Raw genomic sequence first — 20,671 nt, 5'->3', positions numbered from 1 at the left:
CAAGTGGCGTAAGCCCTGTAAAATCTCACACTGTCTCCTCTGCTCCACATGATTTCTGACTAGATTAGCTTCAGGAAATTGTTCGTCGATAAGGAGGACGATCGGAACGGCCTCTATCGCAGCTTCCGGTGCTGTGCTACTGGACGAAATTAGCTTCCTTCGTTTTTAGACGATTTATGGAAATTCCCGCCATTTTATCGACCATTTTATATGCAATGTGTTGTCCCGCCATTTTATGAAAGCTTTTCGTAACATGAAACCTTCACTGTTTTGTAGAGTATGATCATAGAGAATATGATTATGAAAAATTAGAACTGTGGAAAGATGTTTTATGTTGTTATTATGGTTATATTATAAGTGTACAAACAGTACGGCTTTTTGGTTGTGAAAATTATAAGGTTACTTATGAAAATTATTTTTATCTGCTAATTACAATTGAGCTTAAGAATTATGAATCTTGAAGTAGCTTCTCAAGGGCTGGCACATTCTCATATAAATATGGTTTATATAAACCACTTGTAAATTCCATGGTTCAACCATTGTCAGAGTGTGTTGATAAAAATTTAATTAGCAATCTCATTATCTCCATGAAAGTCCGAATTTTCCAGCTAATTAATCAGGGCACAAGAATTGACCATAAAGTTTTTGTCATAATTAGCTAATTAAAATTTTTTGTTAAGACGCTTTCCATAAAAAGGGCAATTTACTTTTTGTACTGTGAACTTTTCTCAGAATATTTTTCACTAAATAGTAACAGTACTTATAACTTTGAGCAACCTCGTAAATAACGATTTACGTACCGTTTCCGTTGGCAGCGTTTTATGATAGGAAGAGGACACTCGAAGATACCCGGTAAATAACCTCGTCCTCGTAACAAGCCTGCAACGCAACTATCTTCGATATCGCAGCCTGATTATGCCTCTCGTCCCGTTTCGTCGTGGAACTCTAATAACGGAAACTACTCTCTCGTTAGCTCTGCAACAGAAAAACAGTTCATGCATTTTCCATTAAAAGAATGCCACAACCATACTTTATTGCTTTTCAGCTACACGCATCCGTTCCCTTTCTCCACGCGTTCGCCTTTGTCGTTGCGCTTTAGTAGCCTTTTCCGCGAAACTACCACGCTTCCAACATTATACAATATTGTTTACATCTCGATGGCTACCGTTTCTTTCTATTGCATAACCCTTTTTCCCATTGTCAATTATCAGCTAATTAACTATGGCATCGCCAGGGACTAATCTCTGATATTTAGTGGGTATTCGATTCAAATTTTTTCTGGGGTTTTAGAAATTGAGTTTTGGGTGTTGGGGGTTTGGGAGTTATGGGGTTTTACAGTTTTGTGAAGTGGGCAGTTCTGAGGTTTGGAACTCTTTGGAGGTTGGAGCTTTGGAATTTTGGGACGTTTAGAACTTTGGAATGTAGAGATCTTGAGGTTGTGGAATTTTGGGACTTCAGAATTTAGAAAAATTCGATACTTTCAGAAATTTAAGTGCTTTAGAATTTTTTTTATTATTTCATATTCTAAAATGTAGTGATCCTGGAATTTTCTAATTTTCAAACTTTGAGATTTCCTTAAATATGAAAATTATTGACCATTTTGTGAAAATTTTGACCATTAAATAAATGCTCAGACCATTTTACTTCAGAACGTTAATACTTTAGAAACCTTAATACTTAACAATTTCTCAGAAAATAATTTTTCAAACATAAAAATTGCAGAACATGAAGAACTAGAATCCACAATAAATTCAGTGATTCGCAGTTTTATACCTGATGCAAGAAGCACGTGCTTATTTTGCTTAACGGTTGATGCGTCCCTGATTATCGGCTACCATAAGCTACAGTTTCGATCGTGAAACATAATTGCGTGTCTTCAATAACCCTTCCGTGGTTTCCTTGTTTTATCGCGGAACGAGGATCTCGCTGGGTATACATATTTATGTTGAGAACTTAGCGGATCTGCTTCCTTCGACTAGTGACAGCCATCCTCCGTAAACTAGACCGATCCCATAGCAAGAGAAGATGGGAACTCTCGAGTGTAAGAAACATTCTATTTTTACTTAGATATTGATAAAATCTCGAGGACTTGTGCTGTATAAAATATTTACTTGGTGCTGTGGAACGGTGAAGTAAACGTAGGGATAAATTGACCATGAAAAATTTGATGTAGCAAAATGCATGTATGTTTAGGTTATTAAGAACATTTTTCATTTACAGATACCGTGGATTATGAAGGATAATAATTTTATTTGAGGTTATGATTTTTCTGGTTCAAATATTCGATGTTAGTTTGTATGATTCTTAGATCTTAAAAATATAAAATTACAAAATATTCTGATAACCAAAAGTCTCAACGTATCAAGATATTAAGGTCTCAATGTCTCAACTTTTCAAAGTTTCAAGATTTATAGATTTTGCAGACACACAGCGCCACAATTTTAAAATGGTACTTTCCAAAGTTCCAAAGTTTCAAAGTTTCAAAACCTCAAAGTCTCACTGTCCCAAAGTCTCCAAATAAAGTCTAAAATAGTACCCAAAATCCCAGAAGTCCTCCACTTGTCTAAATCCGTCCCTTCTAAATCTTAGCCCTCCAAATAAAACTCACCCAGTATCCTTCGAGAACAGCTGCGCGCACCTTCAAGCAAACGATTTCCGCACAATAGAATTTTCACATCAATCGTACAGTTAGCACGGAACGACTCTGTTTTTTTTTTATCAGAAGCACGTGATTCTAAACTATAGGCAGTTACGGAGACCGATCGCGATTTCCTGTTCTCCTGTGATCGAATTCCGGTTGAAAGTCAGCGTCGCCATCAGAAACGCGTCGACCGGCGTCGAAGCAACAGCGACGACCAGTACCAAGTTCCTTCGTGCCGTAAGGAGCACTGAATGGGTTTGCCAGCGACGAAATGTGTAATCGCGTTTACGGCACAGCTGTAGGTACACCACCTCTTTTCCTTTCCATTCCATGCGAGCCACTCGAGTACCGGAGGATCCCCACCATCTGCACGCGTGGAGCACGAGCGTACACCCACGCGACACCCGGTATACGTGGGCAGATACCGCTCTGGCATTGAACAGGAGGAAAGGAGACAATTGTCAAATTTACTCGAACCTATGTAAAATGTTGTTTGATGCCGGTGACAAACTTCTAACCTTTCGACAAGATTTTAAGTGTGTATGAATGAGATGGGAACACCTGTTTTGGCTGCTGTGTGGACCTCCTTGATGGAGGATCAAAATTTTCTTAGTTTCTTTAGTTTTCAAATCTATAAATCTGGGAGACACTTTTTTAGACGGGTCTCAAGTCTACGTGATATAATTTTGCAGGTTTGACATTTTTATGTTTCTTAAATTTGTAAGTTTTTTGACTCTGAATCTCCGGGTCTTTGAATTCCTGGGTTCTCAAATTTACATTAGATCTACAAAACTTGAATAGAAAAGTAGATCTCTTGATCTCAAGTTCTCCAAATTTTTAGGTTTTCACATTCCTGGATCATCAAATACGCAGAGCTTCAGATACTGGGACCACCAAATCCTTAGATCTCTAAGTTTATAGCTCCTCTTAAATTTCAGAACCCGTAGATCTCGAAATCCTAAAATCTGCCAAATGCAAACGTTCCCAAATTCAAAGTTCCTCAAGTCCAAAGTTCCTCAAATCCGTAGGTCCCCAAATTCAAAGATTCTTAAATATCCACTACCATTTCTACACCAATCCCTAAAGTCCTATATCCACAAATCCCAAATCATCTCTCAACTCAATTAACGAACCTTTCAAAAATGAATTTTCACTCGACACAAATTTAAAATCTGAAGTTGAGTAAAATTGAGATTTACCTAAAGTTGAGAACCGCTGTTATAGCCACCATTAACTCAGATATCACTCCGATATATCGAAAGATAAATTGTTGCTGAATATAGACACCGCAAAAAAACACTGAAAAAAGAAATAGAAAGAAACACATTTGCGAAAGATATTTTAATTAAAAATGGTACGACGCTGAAGTTTAACATTGCAAAAAATTGTATAATCACGACCCGAATAATTACAAAAAACTGGTGCTATATTCAACGAAATTATTCCTCTCTTTCTGTATCTTTCAACTTTCGAAGTCAGCCGACCTTGTAGCGAGCTAACGATCGTAATCACCGGCTGCAATTACGCGTGTACTAATTTAATTAAACCTTCGCGCAACGTGCGCGTACACATGTGCAGCTGAGGTACTAAAGTACATTCAGATGCAGCATATGCTTCCTTCCTGAGGGCTATATAAGGAGTAGCTCGGAGAGGGCTCTCCCACCGTTTACATTCCATTTTGGGGGACCAAATATGTGGATTTTTAAGTTTAGTATTTCTCAATTATGGATCTCTTTATTTTTGTAGGTTGGAATTTTTAAGTTTTTAAGTTTATGTAATGCATTAGCAATTGTTTTGATTTTTCAAATGGATGAATTTTAAATGGCCATAGCTTCATATTCTAAGGAATTAAGTATTTTCGTGTGTACATATTCTTAGATACCTATGTTCTCAAATTCCTATGTACCCAAACCTTCGTATGATCCAAGCTCCATATTCGTAAATGTCTTATACGTCAACATCCCTATATTCCCAAATTTCTACATCCCCCAATTTCTACATCCAGAAATCCACATACTCCCAAATCCACATATCCTCAAATCCACACATTCCCAAATCCACACATGCCCAAATCCACACATCCCCAATTCCACACATCCCCAATTTCACACATCCCCAATTCCACACATCCCCGATTCCATACATCCCCGAATCCACATATCCTCAAATCCACACATCCCCAAATCCACACATGCCCAAATCCACACATCCCCAATTCCACACATCCCCCATTTCACACATCCCCAATTCCACACATCCCTAAATCCACATATACCCGAATCCACACATCCCCAAATCCACACATGCCCAATTCCACACATCCCCAATTCCACACATCCCCAATTCCATACATCCCCGAATCCACATATCCTCAAATCCACACATCCCCAAATCCACACATGCTCAAATCCACACATCCCCAATTCCACACATCCCAAATTCCACACATCCCCAAATCCACACATCCTCAATTCCACACATCCTCAATTCCATACATCCCCAAATCCACACATCCCCAATTCCACACATCCCCAAATCCACACATCTCCACATCCCCGTATTCCCAAATCCACATATCCCCAAATCCACACATCCCCAAATCCACACATCCCCACATCCCCTCATCTCCAAATCCCTACATCCCCAAATCCCTACATCTCCAAATTCCCACACTCCCAAAACCCTACCTCCCCAGAAGTCAAAACCCCGACGCCAAGTACCACCATCACACGTTTCAGAAGTGTCCAGCCAGTGGATATAACGCTAATACCCACCCACGTATTCGGTGGCAGTAATGAGTCTGGTCGAGTTGGATTTACGAGACAAACGGATCAACGCAACAACGTTCTCCTCGTTCCACGATAAAGTTGTTCCTCAGGAGAACGTGCCTAACCGCTGATACATCGTCCCTGTTCCTACAACTTCTCTGAAAGAGCGAAGATTTATACGCGCCCTGTGCAACCGTGTAATAACATCCACGAGAGAATGTCCGACTGTTAGACCGTAGCACATCACATCCTACAGACGTGTAAATCTTTAAATCTTTCCTTTCCTGCCTGCGACATTACGGACTTAGTCTTGTTCTTGTTACAATGGGCCACGCCATCAGCCGCTTACGCACAGGGCCGCATTTACCGGGAGACGTAACCTCAATTAGGCGCAATCTGCGCTCTTACTTTCTGTTTCCTTCCTCTTGGGATGGGACAAGAAATTGCGCTTATAATTGCAAGATGACATACTTGTTTCTTAATGTAGACGCATAGGAAGATATCGGTTCTTGACTATTTCGGTTCTTCACTACCTGTGTAAGTTATTTGAAACTTAATTTTAGTAATCGAATTAGTGAATGGATAAATTTATTCATATTGGTAGCATAACATTATGGAGTTCTGCAGCTGAGTCTTTCAAAAACGTACCTGTTTGAGTACCAGTGTCTTTAAGACTCGATGACAATGTCCTCGTATCTACATAAATTCAAGCGATTTCTATTTTCAGCGAACTCCAGAATAAGAATGTACGAATTTAATTAACCCAAACGTCCTTCTAATACGGCCCTGTTTAGACATCGTTCCTCCGTAAAACTTTCTGCGAACCCGGTCCATGCATCATTGTTTGCTCTTTGACAATAGTCATTATCGGCGAGCATTATTGTTTCCTGGTTCGCAATCGTTCTCGACTATCATTGTTACCGGCGGCAGTCCGAACGATCCGCCGTAATAATGGCATTCTAGACAAGCCCAGAGATGACACAACCTGCCAACAATGACTGCCACGTGCACGGCGACTAAACAGCTAAATAGATTCTCCGTTCGAAGTAGGGAGAATACCGATCAAGATCGATCGTTCGCGGTGTGCATTCGAAACGTAGAATCCCGAGGTCGTTCGGAAATGCAACCATCTGGACGAACATTGTAAGCGGTGTCCAGTGTCTAAAATTCAGCCTGTCGTTTCCAATTAACGATCTTGACCAGCAACGGTCATATCGAAGGCGGTCGATTCCTGTCGAAGCTTATTTTGCGCGCCGATTTCAAGGTTATCCGGTTCTTTGCGTCGACCATCGAAAAAAACTCGAGATCACCTCGTCTCGAAGATGAGATCACAGATCGCTCGACATTAACGTTTCGCGACTAATCGAGCCTCCTCGAGAAAGCAACAAGAACATGTTGCGGTTTCCGATGCTCGAGAAACACACACTCGGATTCTTTACGTGCATAAGTTTGACGACAGCCGTGTGCGTGAAACTTTTTTCTAATGAGCCAAAGGTCACTTCCGCTCGTACGGAAAACGGAAACGCAACGCGTGCTCGTCTGTTTCCGGTCACGCCGAGGTTTTATGCCTGAGGACCGTCTGCCGTTGCACCTTTGTTTACCTGTGAACTTGGGTTCCCTTCGAATGAATGTTACATCGGCGTAACTTTGCAAGAATATAGGTACAAATGACCTTGTGTGAAATAAGGGATGAATGTAGGATGTCTCAGATAATTCTTTTGGAAATTCAAGAGCTTTCAGGACTCTTATTTTCTAACCAAGGCTTAGGATATCTCAGATAATTCTTTTGGAAATTCAGGAGCTTTCAGAACTTTCATCTTCTGATCAGAATTTAGGATATCTCAGATAATTCTTTTGGAAGTTCAAGAGCTTTCAGGACTCTCATTTTCTAACCAGAATTTATCTCAGATAATTCTTTTGCAAATTCAGGAACTTTCAAGAGTCATCTCATCTTTTAAATTCACATGTAAGTTTCGAGTGTTTAACACCGAAACTACCAAACTGGTCAAATGACCGCCCCACAAGTTTCTTATTATAAGGTACACATTTTGTTAAAGTACATTCCTTGAAATGAACATTGATTTTCATTAAGATAAAGAACAAATGTGTGTACCAATTTATGTTTCGTCATTTGTTTATTTATTTTTTAACTTCATTTTTAATTTCAAATTAAGTACACATTATATGTCGGTAGGTTTAGTGTTAAAGTTCACATGTTGGAATTTTTAAAAAATGCAATTGTTCAAATTCTTAAATATCCAAATGTACCCAGATACTAAACTAGTTCACATTTCCATATCCGAATATCCAAATCCTCCGATCGGAAGCTCCCTATCCAACCTCAATTAGATTACGAGATATCTCTTCTGCGTTTCACCGCATCGTCACCGGTGATCGTCGACCTCCATGAAAAATTCAAGGCGCGATTAAAATCTGAAACAATGTTTACTGCGTTCTCTCACGGATCGAAGTATAATTTCCACGTCTGTGTTGGAGGATGCGGGAAAAGTAACGGGGGCCCTGTGGTTTTGCCAACAAGCAGATGCTGCTGGTTGATTCACGTGGGAAGGTGGTCGAATAGTTCTCCAAAAGGTCGTAGGTCAAACGTCTCGTACGAAATCTGTACATCTTCGTCTCCGACACGATCCTCCGATAATTACATTATGCAACTACTACTCGTCTTTCGTAATATCTTTATTCATAACCTTTTAACAATATTGGTACTCGAATGATTTTTCACGACTGTACCCACATGGTAACAGAACGTTTTGCTGGGATTTCAATAGCCTTTGAACGAGCCGTGAATCGAATTATAAACGGTGACTAATGCAACAATCGCGAATCGTGATCGCAAGGTTCATTGAATCGAACTGAAATGCTCGCGGGAGAAACGATATGCGGAAATTTGCAACTAATTACACGTCGATGTTACCGTGGCATGAAGTGAAAGCGATTTCACGCACTGAATAGAGCCATGGAACAAATTAACGAGACCAGAACGGTGATGGGCAGATCGGGTGCCCTGGAAGCTCGCGGGCATCGGTGCTTGATGAACTAGGTATTAAACAAACTGTGTGAAATCAAGTTGAAAGATTTGGAAGTCAGAACTTTTGCAAACTTGCAAACTTTGCAAACTTGCAATTATTTGCAAATGTAGAAATTTGGGAATTTATGAATTCGGTGATGTAGAAATTTGAGAGATAAAGATTTGAGGAAATTTGGAATTTAAAATTTGGAAATCTGGGAATCTGTAAAATTTGGAAATTTGGGAACAAAGTGAACTGAAGCTTAAGAATTTTTGAATGCAGAAATCGAGTCCATCCAGGATTGAACACGACCTTCTTTTGCTCAAAAAATAAATGTTTATTAATGAACCTTCTCATTAACTTCATTCATATTGTCCATAGTAATTGCTGTAATCGTTGTTTGATCTTTTGCCTTTCACGAACCTTGCAACCTGTCCCCGTTGCACACTTCGATTCGCGTCGAGATTTCGCTCGGCGTATGTTCTACAAAATAAAAATCGATAAATCCAGCCGAGTTTATCGCTCTTGCAATACTGTTTCTCCAGCAACAGCATGAAACAGGCCAAAAGTATTCCACCAGCTAGTACAGCTAAAATTGGTGCGATGCTGTCCAAAGAGACTTTGCTGAACCAGCTGTCGTTGGATCTGTTTCTTTTAAAATACGTGTTCTTTAATTTATTAAGTACTCCGTTGTCCTTGAACCACTGCAAACTAAAAATGTTTGTTACGAACAGAAGATAAGGCGGTGGTGGCGATATTTACTTGTAATTTATGATGTTTGTGTACGGACTATGCTTCGGCAGGACGAGAGCCATGCTGTCGAACGTGGATGCATCTATGTCGACAACTTCACAGGGCATGGACCCCATGGCATCTTTTAATGCCCTGGTTACGTAAAAGCCCACTTTCTCGGAACAGACCTACGGATTCGATCAGTTAAATAGATCTCGTTAAAAGGTCCAGGAAATATTTAGATTTTGAAGCAGATGATAGATAAAGCATTTGAATAAATGCAACTGCATACGAGATAGTTCTGGGAATCGTACTTTCAAGAAACCTTCGTACACCGTCGGGGCTAAATCTTGCTTCTTCTTCAACAGTTTCTTCAGTTTCGATATTACACCGTGTTTATAGGACTGAAATATCATTTTAAAAAATTATTTCAATTATTTCGACTTCTGAAGATTCTTTAATAATTCACTCAAATTAAAAGGTCGTCTTATTATAATATTTCGTGTTAGACTATTTGTAATTTGTTCAATAAAAAGTTACTGGAGAATGCTTTGTTTAAATTTCTTCATCTGATGAAACAAGTATAAGGTAGTTGAAATAATACATTATTTAAATAACTTGTTCGAGATGATTATTTCATATAAATTAGAAGGTGCTTTCTTGCAATTGCAGTATCGCCATCTTACGATTATCATGTCGTAGTCCGCGCTGTTTTCTAACGCGATCAGCTGGTAAGATCCATCGGCCACGTATCCTTCCAGCGTGGAAAACGGCAAACTAGTCGTGGAGACCGTTAAATAACTGATCAAAGAAGCGGAATAAGCCGACAGTGTAACTAAGGCTGACACAAAAATCGATAGGAAGGCTAATCGCATCGAAGTCTCGCTCGGAAATTCTGCAAAAGAGTATATAACTACTTTTGAACCGAAACGCAATCTAAACCCGCCAACTTTTACCTGCCAACCCTTGCTGGCAATATATTCCCCAAACGTAAATATAATTATCGGACAGGACCTGCATCGTCACGCGACCCTTCGTCTTGATGATCGCCAACAAAATGGGGGACGACACGATTATGCATATAATGGCGATCCAAATGTCCACATGGAACGTCTGAAAACATCGTTCCGTATTAAGAAGCTGTTTATTAATAACGAATCGATTGCAGGCGTTGATCGGAACCGTGTTTTCATCGCCCACAAGATGCCCCATTTACTAGCACGCGCTAATTATAAATCAAACGTAGGATGATCAAGTATTCTGTACGGAAAGGGAACCTTGAAGTAGGCGGACCACTGAACGACGGAGACATCGGGTTTCTTGAAGTATATCTTGTGCCGAGACAGGAGCAACGGCACGGTGAAGTCCACCACGTCCAACCTTTGGCTACTGAGACTGAACTCGGACACGCCAAAATCGACCCTGTTCGAGGCCACCTCGCCTATTATGCCCGTCCATTTTTTTTCCTCCTTGCTCCAAGCTCCGTATTTCGTCATGCTCTCTGTCACTTTGACCGTGAAGTTCATCAACTTCGCCAACTCCTGCACCAGGCGGCCAAAAAACAACGTCAGCTCGCCATTTTGCATCGCGACGAACGAGGACTTCTGAAATTCCAGACGGACTCTTGAAATTTTAGACTTATCGATATAAAACGTAGGGCATCTGATAGGCTTTCTTTCGAAGTTTAAAGGGTATAGGACCTTGCTTTAAGGCTTTAAGGTTTTGTAATTTTAAGACATTGATAATTTAGAAATTTTGTGTAGGCTTTGGGACTTTAAGGTTTTGAAACTTTGGGGTTAGATCTTAAAACCTTAGACCTTGAAACCTAGACTCTTAGGTGAGTCTCATTAAAGACTTCAAGCTAGCCTTCAAGGTCCTCAAACTTCAAAAGTTTTGAACTATGAAATTATAAAAAATAAAATCATAGTAACAGAATTCGTCCACAATTCGTCAAACGTCACCTCGACGATCGCAATACGCATCGTTTCCCCAAACATGTTGCTTCTTCTCCCGTAAAAATTGAGTTTCGCAGTGATGTGCATCGGCTCGCCAAGTTTCCAGGTGGCCAAGTTGGAAATTCTGGTACGATTGTCACGCAACGCGTACCATTCTTTCAGGATCGGTAGATCGTAACAGAGCACCAGCATTTCGGTGTTGAACATCAAATTAAAGGGATTCCCGTCGGGATTCTGGCAAACTCTCCGTAGAGGATTTTCTCGGTACGGTAGGAACATCACGAACCAGACGGGAAAGGAGATATCGATCTGTCTGGTGGCCATCGCGAACTCATCCATGGTCTCCCTCGTGGAGAGAAGGACAAGGTAAAGTGGACGCGTGATGTAACCTTGGTATTTCTTAATCTGGCGTGACAACTCGGAAAAGCTTGTGATCATGGTCAGGATACCCCTGCGGGAGAAAGACCGAGACCATACATGCATCAGTGTTGTCTCGTCGAAATCTGTAACGATAATTATCTGCGTTTGCAAAGAGTTAAACACATTCTCAAACTTTGAAACCCACAAATTTCCACATGCTCTCAAATTTCTAGAATCCATCTAATTTTAGACTTGCTAGCTCTAACGATGTTCACCCCACACAGAAATCCTACAATCCCTTCCATTAATCATTACTTAGTTTTCGCAAACAAACACCAATTAACAAAGGAATGCCAAACTTTCACATGATTTAAAAAAAAAAAAAGAATGAAACTTACCAGTGCGATTGGAATGCACGATCACGATACAAGTCGTTCTGTAATACTTGTAAACATCCATAATAACAAGAACGTAGTCGAAAGCTTCTTTCGTGCTCATCGAGAAAGTTGAAACAGACGGCAACAATAAAATCGTGATAATTACGTAGCAAATTATTTGCGCCATTTTGTCACATCGTTCCATAAAGGGGTTGATTTCATTCAGCAAGTTTAATTCATGAGAATAAAATTTTAGTTCGATAATTTACGTGCAAGAATTTCCGCAACGACACTGTTTTCGCTTTCGCGATGCCCAACCGCGTGCAATGGTAACTAAACCAAAGTGCAGCGAAACCGTGACGCGGCTGTTAGTATTTATCGAAGTTAAATCTAGGGACGCGGATAGTCTCATTAGGAACATAATGTACTGTGTTTATGTATCGGCTTAGCGATCATACAAGTAACGTACAAATTGTATGGAGATCGACGCCGATACGGATGTATGCACGCATTCGTTGCAGAAAACGAACAGGTTGTGATTGACCGATCGCTATCGCCCGATAAATTCGCAACGTCAAACAGTTCTCCAATGTGCTGGTAAATTGATGGTGGAAAATACAGCTACTATTTTAACGCGTTGATTGCCGTAATAGTGGTGATAGATCATCAAGGTTTCTGATTTCTCAGTTTATTTCGAATTATGCTTTCGACAATTTTTTTTTCGTTTATCAAAGATACAACATATGTGGACTTGGTTGTAAAGACTTGTGTCGACATTTATCTTCTTCAAGGAGACGTGTGATAAATTCAACAAACAGTGGACACATAGACATTCTTTTCTTATGGTGGCTTTCTTCGGTTGCAGGTATGGTTACAAAGGTAAGAAGATTTCAGTCTTTAACTTTCAGACAGAATAATCCCTAAAGAGGATATCAAGATTAATCACCGTAGAAAGCAGCTTTAACGAGTACGGCTCACAAAATTGTTGATTGCTTTCCGCTTGTTGTAATAAACCTCTACAAGTAATACTAAAAACGCTAGAACAACACCGCCCCCCAAAATTAGTAGCACTGATGCGATGCTACCGAATTCGACAGGCTCAAAGTTGTTTTGTTCCTCATAACTCATGCCGGGCTTGTATCGATTCAATATACCGCTGTTTATTAATTTATGCAAACTGTAACAGATAAATATGTTAATCAACATATAATATGTAAATCGACATATTTCTTGGTTGGAAGCATCATTGGCGTAGCTAGGCAGAGGCAGGTGCACCCGAGTACTATACAACAAAATGGTCGACGCAGGCAAAATTTGCAACTTTCCTAAAACCTTGTTACGCCAGTGATATACTTGACGTTACATATACTTTGCGTACTGACTGGAAATTCAGGGCCATGGTGTACTGACTACCTTTCGGAAGGATCAAAGACAAACTGTTCACACGACCGAAAGCGAGACAAGTGACTTGACACGGAATCTGTACAATGGTCGCAAATTTCTCCAATTGTGGACTGTAGTTAGTGTAGAACGCCAACTTAGGATCCTCACAAATCTGTGAACAGGTAAAATAGTTCTTATTGGAAATTATATTCGAAGAAGCGTAAAAACATACTCTCTTGAATCCGCTTTCTATGTCGATTGGCAGATCATCGATGGGTAGTATGATATTCTTGATTCTGGTCGCTATCGGATCTTTCGAGAGCTGAAAATCAAATTACGATATAAATTATTCCTTTTTGATCCGTTGGGACACACAATGCTTTCGACGTAACACTTAAATTAAAGTGCAAGAGTGAAAGTATATCGTTATCGAACAAACTTACGAAAAACGTGTCGTATTCCGCAGAGCCTTTCAGGACAATTATACGATAAGTTTCGTCATCGAGGAACTCTGTGATCGTGCGAAATGGCGTGTAGCGAACGCGGGCTGTTAAGAAGCAGATCAGAGACGCCGAATAGGCGGACATTATCACGATGGCGGATAGCAGTATGGTGAAATATGCGACTCGCAGCGAAGAATGCCGTGGAAATTCTGTAAAGATTTTTATGAGGGAAATAAATTGATTTCACTTCGACTAATCACCCCCCTCAAAGATTGTGCCAGTCAATAGATCAGATTTGAAAATTGCCAGTCAGATTTGAAAATTTTACCTATAAGTCCTTGCTGGCATATGACACCCAAAATCAGAAGAAACTCGTCGCACACTAGACCCATGAAATTCTTCAAGTGGACCTGCGACTTTATAAACGCCACCGTAAAGACAGAAATCATGAACACCACAAGTAAAGACTTCCAAATGTTGAAATTGAAAGCCTAAGGAACGTGATGAATTAATAACAATGATCACAAGCACAGGAACACGCGTTAAGAACGTACTTTGAAGTAGGCGAACCATTTCACCCCAAGTGCATCCGGTTGTTTGAAATACATACAGGTTCTAATTGTTATAATAGGAACCAGGTAATCCACGTAATTCAGTCTGTTGTTGGTCATCGAAAAATCGGCCACCCCGATGTCTACGATCCCTGTTGCGACGTAATGCATCGCTCCTCCCCAGCGTTTCGTCGTTGTATTATAACTTCCAAATTCCGATAATTTGGCTACGATCTCTATCGTGAAATTCAAAGAGTTTTGAAGCTCGACGATCATCGTGGAAAAATATCCGTCCGATTTATTCTGATTTGGATTGTACAGTAACGAATTCTGAGGACGAAAGATATTCCCATATGTTTATATTTGATACAAATTACGACACATGAATTTAGGAATATATCTTGCCTTGACAAGAACACCCTTGAGAACTGTCCCTTTCAAATCATTTCTTCTGTCGTACAAGCTTAAATTGGTAAGCAGGTGCATAGTGGACAACGTCGGATCTTCTTTGTTGGTGGTCCAATTGGCCAGTCTGAAGGTTTCCGTGGTATTTCCATCGATGGAATACCACTCGTAAAGCGCGTTATCTCCATTACATACCACTAACATTTCTGTATCGAAAGCCAGATGAAAAATGTTTCCTCGAGGGTTGTGGCAGTAATCATTGCTACTTTTTATTATCATAGTTTGGAATATAACTAACCACGCGAAAGCGGACATTTTTAAGAATTTCGAGTTGTGCGAAAATTTACGAAGCGCCGATAATTCGAAGAAGAAGATGATGACCATCGGACGGGAGACGTTGTAATAAAAATTTTCCAACAATTTCATATCTGCGATCGCTATGCTCAGAGTAGTAAGCTGCTCGCTGTGGAGCGCACGAATCCATGCGTGTACTGAGTATGATACTACCATATCTAATAAACACGAAAAAGGATATCACATATTCGAAAAAAATGTTAATCATGATTGTGTCAGTTGAAATTATTATTATAATGATGTCTGAGAATCGTGAAATAAATATTATACGAAAAGCGTACCATCAAAAACTGTTTCATTGCTGCTCGGAAACAACACGAAGACGGAGGAGGCCGAATAATGCCTACGAACTTGCTTGATCAACGAAATAATGTCTTGCATATCACTACTAATTTGCACCGTTGGTAAACAAATGTACAACAAGATGATATTTAAATAAACGATGAGTTGCATTTTGGTCGCAAGACTTGTAGAAAGTGGTTGCGTGGAACGTCGCGAAAGACTAAGAAGAACATGACTGAATTCCTGCAACTGAAGACGATCAATTTTGCAGTGGATAATTCACGCAGAAGGACATTAAATATTTAAACGCGTTGTACTAATAACGTGAAAAGTTCAAGTTCATAAAAATATAATTGGGTACGATCGCAATGCTATATTAAATGCAACGATAACATCGATATTGCACCGATGTTGCAATGATAAGACTAGTGCAATCAAGAAATGATATCAATTTAGAAATTGCAACTACGTGATAATCGTTTTATTATTTTGCAATAACACAATGCAAATAAGAGCATTGTGAAAAATTAAATATTAATTTTAATTTTATTAAAAGGTCTCTATGCATCTGTATTTAATAAATATATCGTGAAAGTTAATTTCAACGTACATGTAGTACGAACGATAATATCGGTCTGTATTCCATTAGAAAATTACATCTTAATAATTGAGTATACGTATAGACATTTCATGTTATAATAACTACAGTATTTTACGATCGAATCTAATCCTTTAAATTAAATTGCACAAACAGGATGAATAGGATGATATATTTGCTTAGAAATGTGAAAAGAATAAATATCATGATAATACGTTTCAATTTCATAAATTAATCTCATAAGTGTTAATTTTAATTAATATTATAAGGGTTATACTTATTTACACGAAATGTGATTAAATAAACGCGAGTCATGATGTTTCTAGAAAAACTAATGTTTTTTTACTAGAAGTGAACAACAGCAATAAGAACGAATAACTAACATAAATTATAATAAATGTAATTAGTTTAAATAATAAATGAATTTGAATAATAAATTAGTTTAAATAATAAATAAGTCCAAGACAATGTGACGCAACGATGTTTGAAATGATGATTCGAATGTAATCGATGTATCGTGAATCATCGTGTCCATATCGACGTCACGTGACTTATTGTCGAATTTCGCATCTCATTCAAAAATGGCGCTGTACAAGTTTCGCAAAACATCGTGATTAAATCGCATAAAAGCGCGTTTAGAAGAGCTCATTTAGCTTTATTGTTTAATAACAAATTGCAGAGGATTTATAATACACAGTCTATACAGTATTTCGTTGAAACATAATTGTAAAATGGTGAAAAATGTTCAATTGATATCGAGTCACCGGAAACGCCATCTTATATTGCATTATGCACAGTAAGTTTGACAGATACGCGTATTGCTACCTATAAAAAGGAAACAGTTTGGACGACTAAGCATATAGAAAGCAGAATTTTGTGAAAGAACGTGTGAATCGTTGAGAGTGATATTTTTAGTACATTTGTACGAACATACGAAACTTGGATAAAATATAGGGAAGTATTTAACATTATAAATAAGGAATTTATAATTGCATAATATTTGTACCTGGATTTGACGTGTACACAAAATATGGAACACATGTATAAGGTTTATGTACAAAATAATGATTCGACCATCAAGGAAATTCGAAGATTTAAAACTATCAGAAATCAGTACAATTTCGAGCTATTTTGCTCGAAAATATGGGAGCTATACCCCGAATTGCATAATGGAAATTTTATTGTTTCCTGGAAAGGTAATATTTTTAATGTTTACGAAAATTCCTTGTAATTGAAAATTCAATGATCAAATTTTATTTTAATATATTCCATTGTTGCAGATCTTGAAGGTGATGAAATTGTAGTATCAACTAATGAAGAATTTAAACTTGCTGATCAAATGATGAGTCAACTGAGCATTAGTAAGTTCTATGTGAAAATATTATCGCAAAATGAAGAGCCATCAGGCACTAAAAATGAAAAGGTAGTTCATCCTGGTATATGTTGCGACAACTGTAATGGCGATGTAATTGGATATCGATACAAATGTATTCAATGTGAAGATTATGATTTGTGTGCACAATGTGAAGCAAAAAGTTTACATTCACAGCATTATATGATCCGTATGCCACAACCGATGCATGCTTATGAAAGTCAAGGTTTAGTTTATTGTTTGAGAAAATTTTTGAAAAAAGGTGACATGCATTCAAATAAGAAGCATAGCTCAAATGAGCACTCAAGAAAAAAGAAAAAGTGTCATGAATTTCCACTCAATTATGATATCTTACCTTGGTTGGAAACTTACATGCCATATTTGATTCCTTTTTTGGAATCAAAGTATGAACCATGCTCAACTAATGATGCTGGTCCTTCCAAAGAAACACCAAAACAGAAAACTGACAAGAATTCTAAAACTTTTGTTAAAGTTTATCAAACTGACAATGATGGTGTAGAGTTTGTTATTGAAGCTAATTCTGACCAATCCAAAACCTCAACTCCTAATAATGAAAAGGTGCAAGAAGATAAAGAAGATGAATCCACAAGTAAAGATACCGGCAACAAATTTTCTGGGGAAGAAAGCAAAATGTTTGATGATGCAAAGGATGACAAAGCATCTGCATCAGATTCTGCATCGATTACAAGTCAAGATTCTATCGCAAAGGCCACAGCAGCAGATGAATGGACCATTGTAGATAAAAATGAAAGTCCTGAAATTAGCCGTGCATCTTCAGTTTTATCTAACTTAAATGAAGGAGCTGATAAACAGGTATGTTATTACAGTGAAACCTTAATCAATCGACCGATCCGTTAAAGAATCGTTTTTCGAATGTACCGATTATTTCGTTCAGTCCCACATCGTATATTCTGCTAGTTTTTATTTTCTGCATTCTATTCAGTTCAGTAGGTTCATTTAAATAATATAAATCGAGATTTTGTAATATTTATACATTTTTTTTGTAATCTTTTTTTTATGTTCGGTAAGATTCCATCTGCACCAACGTTGGAAACAAACTCGTCACAGAAGAATATTTATCCTCGCCTACCAGAAGAATCGAAAATATATCATTCAAACCCAATAATTCAAACAGCTGTTGAAACTATGATAAAAATGGGTTTCTCAAATCAAGGCGGATTACTGACTTACTTATTAGAAGCTGAAAACGGTAATATTAATAAAGTTTTAGATTTGCTTCAACATACAAATAAATAAGTAATGAGATTCAAATCTGATTAAAGTTTTTGAAATAGTTTATACTTGTTTTTTCTTTATTCTGTTAACAAAATTAAAAGTAAATGTAGATAAAAAACATATAAAATATATAGTAGTATATGATATAGGGATATTGCAGACATTAAACATTCCTTTTGGTTTGATATAGAAGTAAACTAATACTGCATATAACATCATTTAACCAGAATAAAAGTTTTTGTGCAATGGTCTAAAATATCTAAGTAATATTTAAGTAAATGTAACAAATACGAAAAATAAATAAATTTCTTAGTAACAATGTTTATTTATATACAATCCTATAATGATTTACAACGTTCCCAGATGTCCATTGGATTTTTGTTAGTTAACAGTTCTATTTCTCTTTGCCCTTGAGGACCAAATTTTCGAATCCACTTTCTGTCTTCATAGTATTCTAAAATATTTTTATACTCGTCTGAAGTATAATTTTCTGTATGTATGGGAAGAAAAGGATCTAAATACTCGAATCCCTCTTTACCCAGTAAATACTTAGGATAAAAAGATTCTCTTTTATCCTGTAAATGTAGTTAACTAGTAGATCTATGTTACATATAAGTCATAATTGTTCAATTACTATACATACCCTACTTGCTCTTATATCTAATGATATAAGTACAGCACCATTACACCAATCATAATTTACACTATTATAGAATGGTGCTGTCAATGATATCTTTTGAGGTGGTACATATTTATATTTTTCATCTCGTATCATTGTAGGACCAGTAAAAAATGCATTAAAACCATCTATAACAATTAATGTTTTACATTTTCCTGCTATGCTTGCTGCTTTCAGTTCTTCTAGTAATGCACTGACAACTCCACAAGCAAATTTAATACGTTCCGTTCCAAACTGTATAAGATTAAGAAGTGGTTCCCCAGCTTTTGTACTTTCTCGTTGAGTCCATACATAATCCTTAGAAACCTTCAGCTGTAAAACAATTATGATTAAACTCTAAAAATAAATAAAATTTCTATGTTACTTACATCATATTGTGATAATGCCAATTTATTTAAAGTACTAAAGTACTTTAACCATGATACTGCTTCTTGAGGCAAATCTAATTGGCCTGGTATTAAAGGAGACTCTTGAACTTCCAGTGGGAATCTATACCAAGTAGAAACTGAAAGACAGACAAAAATATAATATGTATTTATTACAAACATATGTTGTATTATTAAATGTCATGTATCTTACTCCATGGTAGATGCATAACAACAAATTGTTTTACAAGACCATAGTGAACTAAGTGTATCAATGTTGTTGTTTTTCCTGTACCATCTCTACCATCTAATAAATAGTGAAAATAATTAAAAATGTTATGTATTAATAAATGAAATATCTATCGAAGTAATTTAGTTACTTCAAATATAATAAATAAAATTAAAAGGATACATAAGACATATCTGTTTACAGCTTTTGTGTAATCTGTTCTTTCCAAATATGATATCAGTTCAAGTGCAGGTTTTCTAACTACTATTCCAAATTCTCTGAAAATATCAATTCTCTTTCTTGTTTCTTTTGGTAGTTCAGCTTTCATTAAATCAGTAATTTCGGCCGGCACTGTATAAATTCGACCTAAATGCCTCTCATTATGATTAGGAGGGTATGATTCCAATACACGAAAAGGTGCAATATCTACTTCTGGAATTTCTTTTACAGCAGCGGTTGTTACTGTTCGTCGCACAGTTGCGGTGCATAGTTTAGTAAATAACGAACCTAATGCAATACACATTACAATTGTAATCGATGAAAATATATATAACGACATATAATGTAAAGATTTAGTGTTTATACAAACAAAATTGAATTAAAAAAATAAGTGAACTTACTAGTAAATGACATCATATTAATTTATATTTTTTGAATAATTACTGTTATGTATATTACACATTAGGTTACCACACTACAAAACACCGCCAGCCATATTTTTTGCTGTGCAACTCGTCTGCTACTATTAGCTTCCACACAATGCAGAAAATGTCCCTATTAGAATTATACAATTATTGTATCTCGCTAATTATACATATTTATTTTGTCAAATAAAAATAGTTTACTATAACAAATAATGTATTTCCAAATAAAAATCTAATCATATTCTTTTGG

At 37.4% G+C, this 20,671-nt stretch overlaps 5 protein-coding genes across 5 annotated transcripts in view; 1 reads left to right on the top strand and 4 right to left on the bottom strand.

Annotated features, from left to right (window-relative positions):
- The window catches only part of LOC100878180 (uncharacterized), a 30,352-nt gene extending 27,449 nt beyond the window's left edge, over positions 1 to 2,903 (bottom strand). Inside the window, exons 1-2 of the mRNA XM_003702295.3 lie at positions 2,609 to 2,903; positions 801 to 975 (exon numbers count right to left, since the gene is read on the bottom strand). The gene's annotated coding sequence lies outside the window, so the exon portion shown is untranslated. The remainder of the gene's footprint in view (positions 1 to 800; positions 976 to 2,608) is intronic.
- A 4,780-nt stretch (positions 2,904 to 7,683) lies between these two features.
- On the bottom strand, positions 7,684 to 12,192 carry LOC100881048 (putative glutamate receptor). Its single transcript, XM_076538311.1, has 8 exons — positions 11,881 to 12,192; positions 11,129 to 11,625; positions 10,445 to 10,771; positions 10,124 to 10,280; positions 9,854 to 10,062; positions 9,482 to 9,571; positions 9,198 to 9,355; positions 7,684 to 9,146 (listed from the first exon to the last, which is right to left on the bottom strand). Exons 1-8 carry the CDS (start codon positions 12,062 to 12,064, stop codon positions 8,798 to 8,800), a joined length of 1,971 nt encoding a protein of 656 aa, XP_076394426.1. The 5' UTR covers positions 12,065 to 12,192; the 3' UTR covers positions 7,684 to 8,797.
- Positions 12,193 to 12,274: 82 nt separating this feature from the next.
- LOC105662182 (glutamate receptor 1) lies at positions 12,275 to 15,589 on the bottom strand. The gene is made up of 8 exons (XM_076538315.1): positions 15,277 to 15,589; positions 14,642 to 15,153; positions 14,240 to 14,566; positions 14,014 to 14,176; positions 13,686 to 13,894; positions 13,475 to 13,564; positions 13,242 to 13,414; positions 12,275 to 13,036 (listed from the first exon to the last, which is right to left on the bottom strand). Exons 1-8 carry the CDS (start codon positions 15,446 to 15,448, stop codon positions 12,820 to 12,822), a joined length of 1,863 nt encoding a protein of 620 aa, XP_076394430.1. The 5' UTR covers positions 15,449 to 15,589; the 3' UTR covers positions 12,275 to 12,819.
- An 892-nt stretch (positions 15,590 to 16,481) lies between these two features.
- On the top strand, positions 16,482 to 18,823 carry ref(2)P (refractory to sigma P). Its single transcript, XM_003702297.3, has 3 exons — positions 16,482 to 17,071; positions 17,156 to 18,081; positions 18,298 to 18,823. The coding sequence occupies exons 1-3, from the start codon at positions 16,906 to 16,908 to the stop codon at positions 18,523 to 18,525; spliced, it is 1,320 nt and encodes a 439-aa protein (XP_003702345.2). The 5' UTR covers positions 16,482 to 16,905; the 3' UTR covers positions 18,526 to 18,823.
- Positions 18,806 to 20,552, bottom strand: mRpS29 (mitochondrial ribosomal protein S29). The gene is made up of 6 exons (XM_003702298.3): positions 20,398 to 20,552; positions 19,961 to 20,284; positions 19,763 to 19,855; positions 19,552 to 19,688; positions 19,148 to 19,495; positions 18,806 to 19,079 (listed from the first exon to the last, which is right to left on the bottom strand). Exons 1-6 carry the CDS (start codon positions 20,411 to 20,413, stop codon positions 18,843 to 18,845), a joined length of 1,155 nt encoding a protein of 384 aa, XP_003702346.1. The 5' UTR covers positions 20,414 to 20,552; the 3' UTR covers positions 18,806 to 18,842.
- Positions 20,553 to 20,671: the final 119 nt, after the last annotated feature.

This window comes from Megachile rotundata, chromosome 12, assembly GCF_050947335.1.
Source record: "Megachile rotundata isolate GNS110a chromosome 12, iyMegRotu1, whole genome shotgun sequence".
Taxonomy (NCBI): domain Eukaryota; kingdom Metazoa; phylum Arthropoda; class Insecta; order Hymenoptera; family Megachilidae; genus Megachile; species Megachile rotundata.
This window is presented reverse-complemented; position numbering and strand designations above follow the sequence as displayed.

Coding starts and splice junctions, on each gene's coding strand:
- mRpS29 (XM_003702298.3), bottom strand. Junction 19,856..19,960: donor TGTAAACAGATATGTCTTAT/GTATCCTTTTAA, acceptor ACTATTTATTAG/ATGGTAGAGATGGTACAGGA. Junction 19,080..19,147: donor TAGATATAAGAGCAAGTAGG/GTATGTATAGTA, acceptor CTACATTTACAG/GATAAAAGAGAATCTTTTTA.
- LOC100881048 (XM_076538311.1), bottom strand. CDS start 12,064: ATGGAACGATGTGACAAAATGGCGCAAATAATTTGCTACGTAATTATC. Junction 10,772..11,128: donor TGCGTATTGCGATCGTCGAG/GTGACGTTTGAC, acceptor CTGGAATTTCAG/AAGTCCTCGTTCGTCGCGAT. Junction 9,572..9,853: donor CGGACTACGACATGATAATC/GTAAGATGGCGA, acceptor ATGATATTTCAG/TCCTATAAACACGGTGTAAT.
- LOC105662182 (XM_076538315.1), bottom strand. CDS start 15,448: ATGCAACTCATCGTTTATTTAAATATCATCTTGTTGTACATTTGTTTA. Junction 15,154..15,276: donor CAATGAAACAGTTTTTGATG/GTACGCTTTTCG, acceptor CGTGTTTATTAG/ATATGGTAGTATCATACTCA. Junction 13,415..13,474: donor TAGAAAGCGGATTCAAGAGA/GTATGTTTTTAC, acceptor ACCTGTTCACAG/ATTTGTGAGGATCCTAAGTT.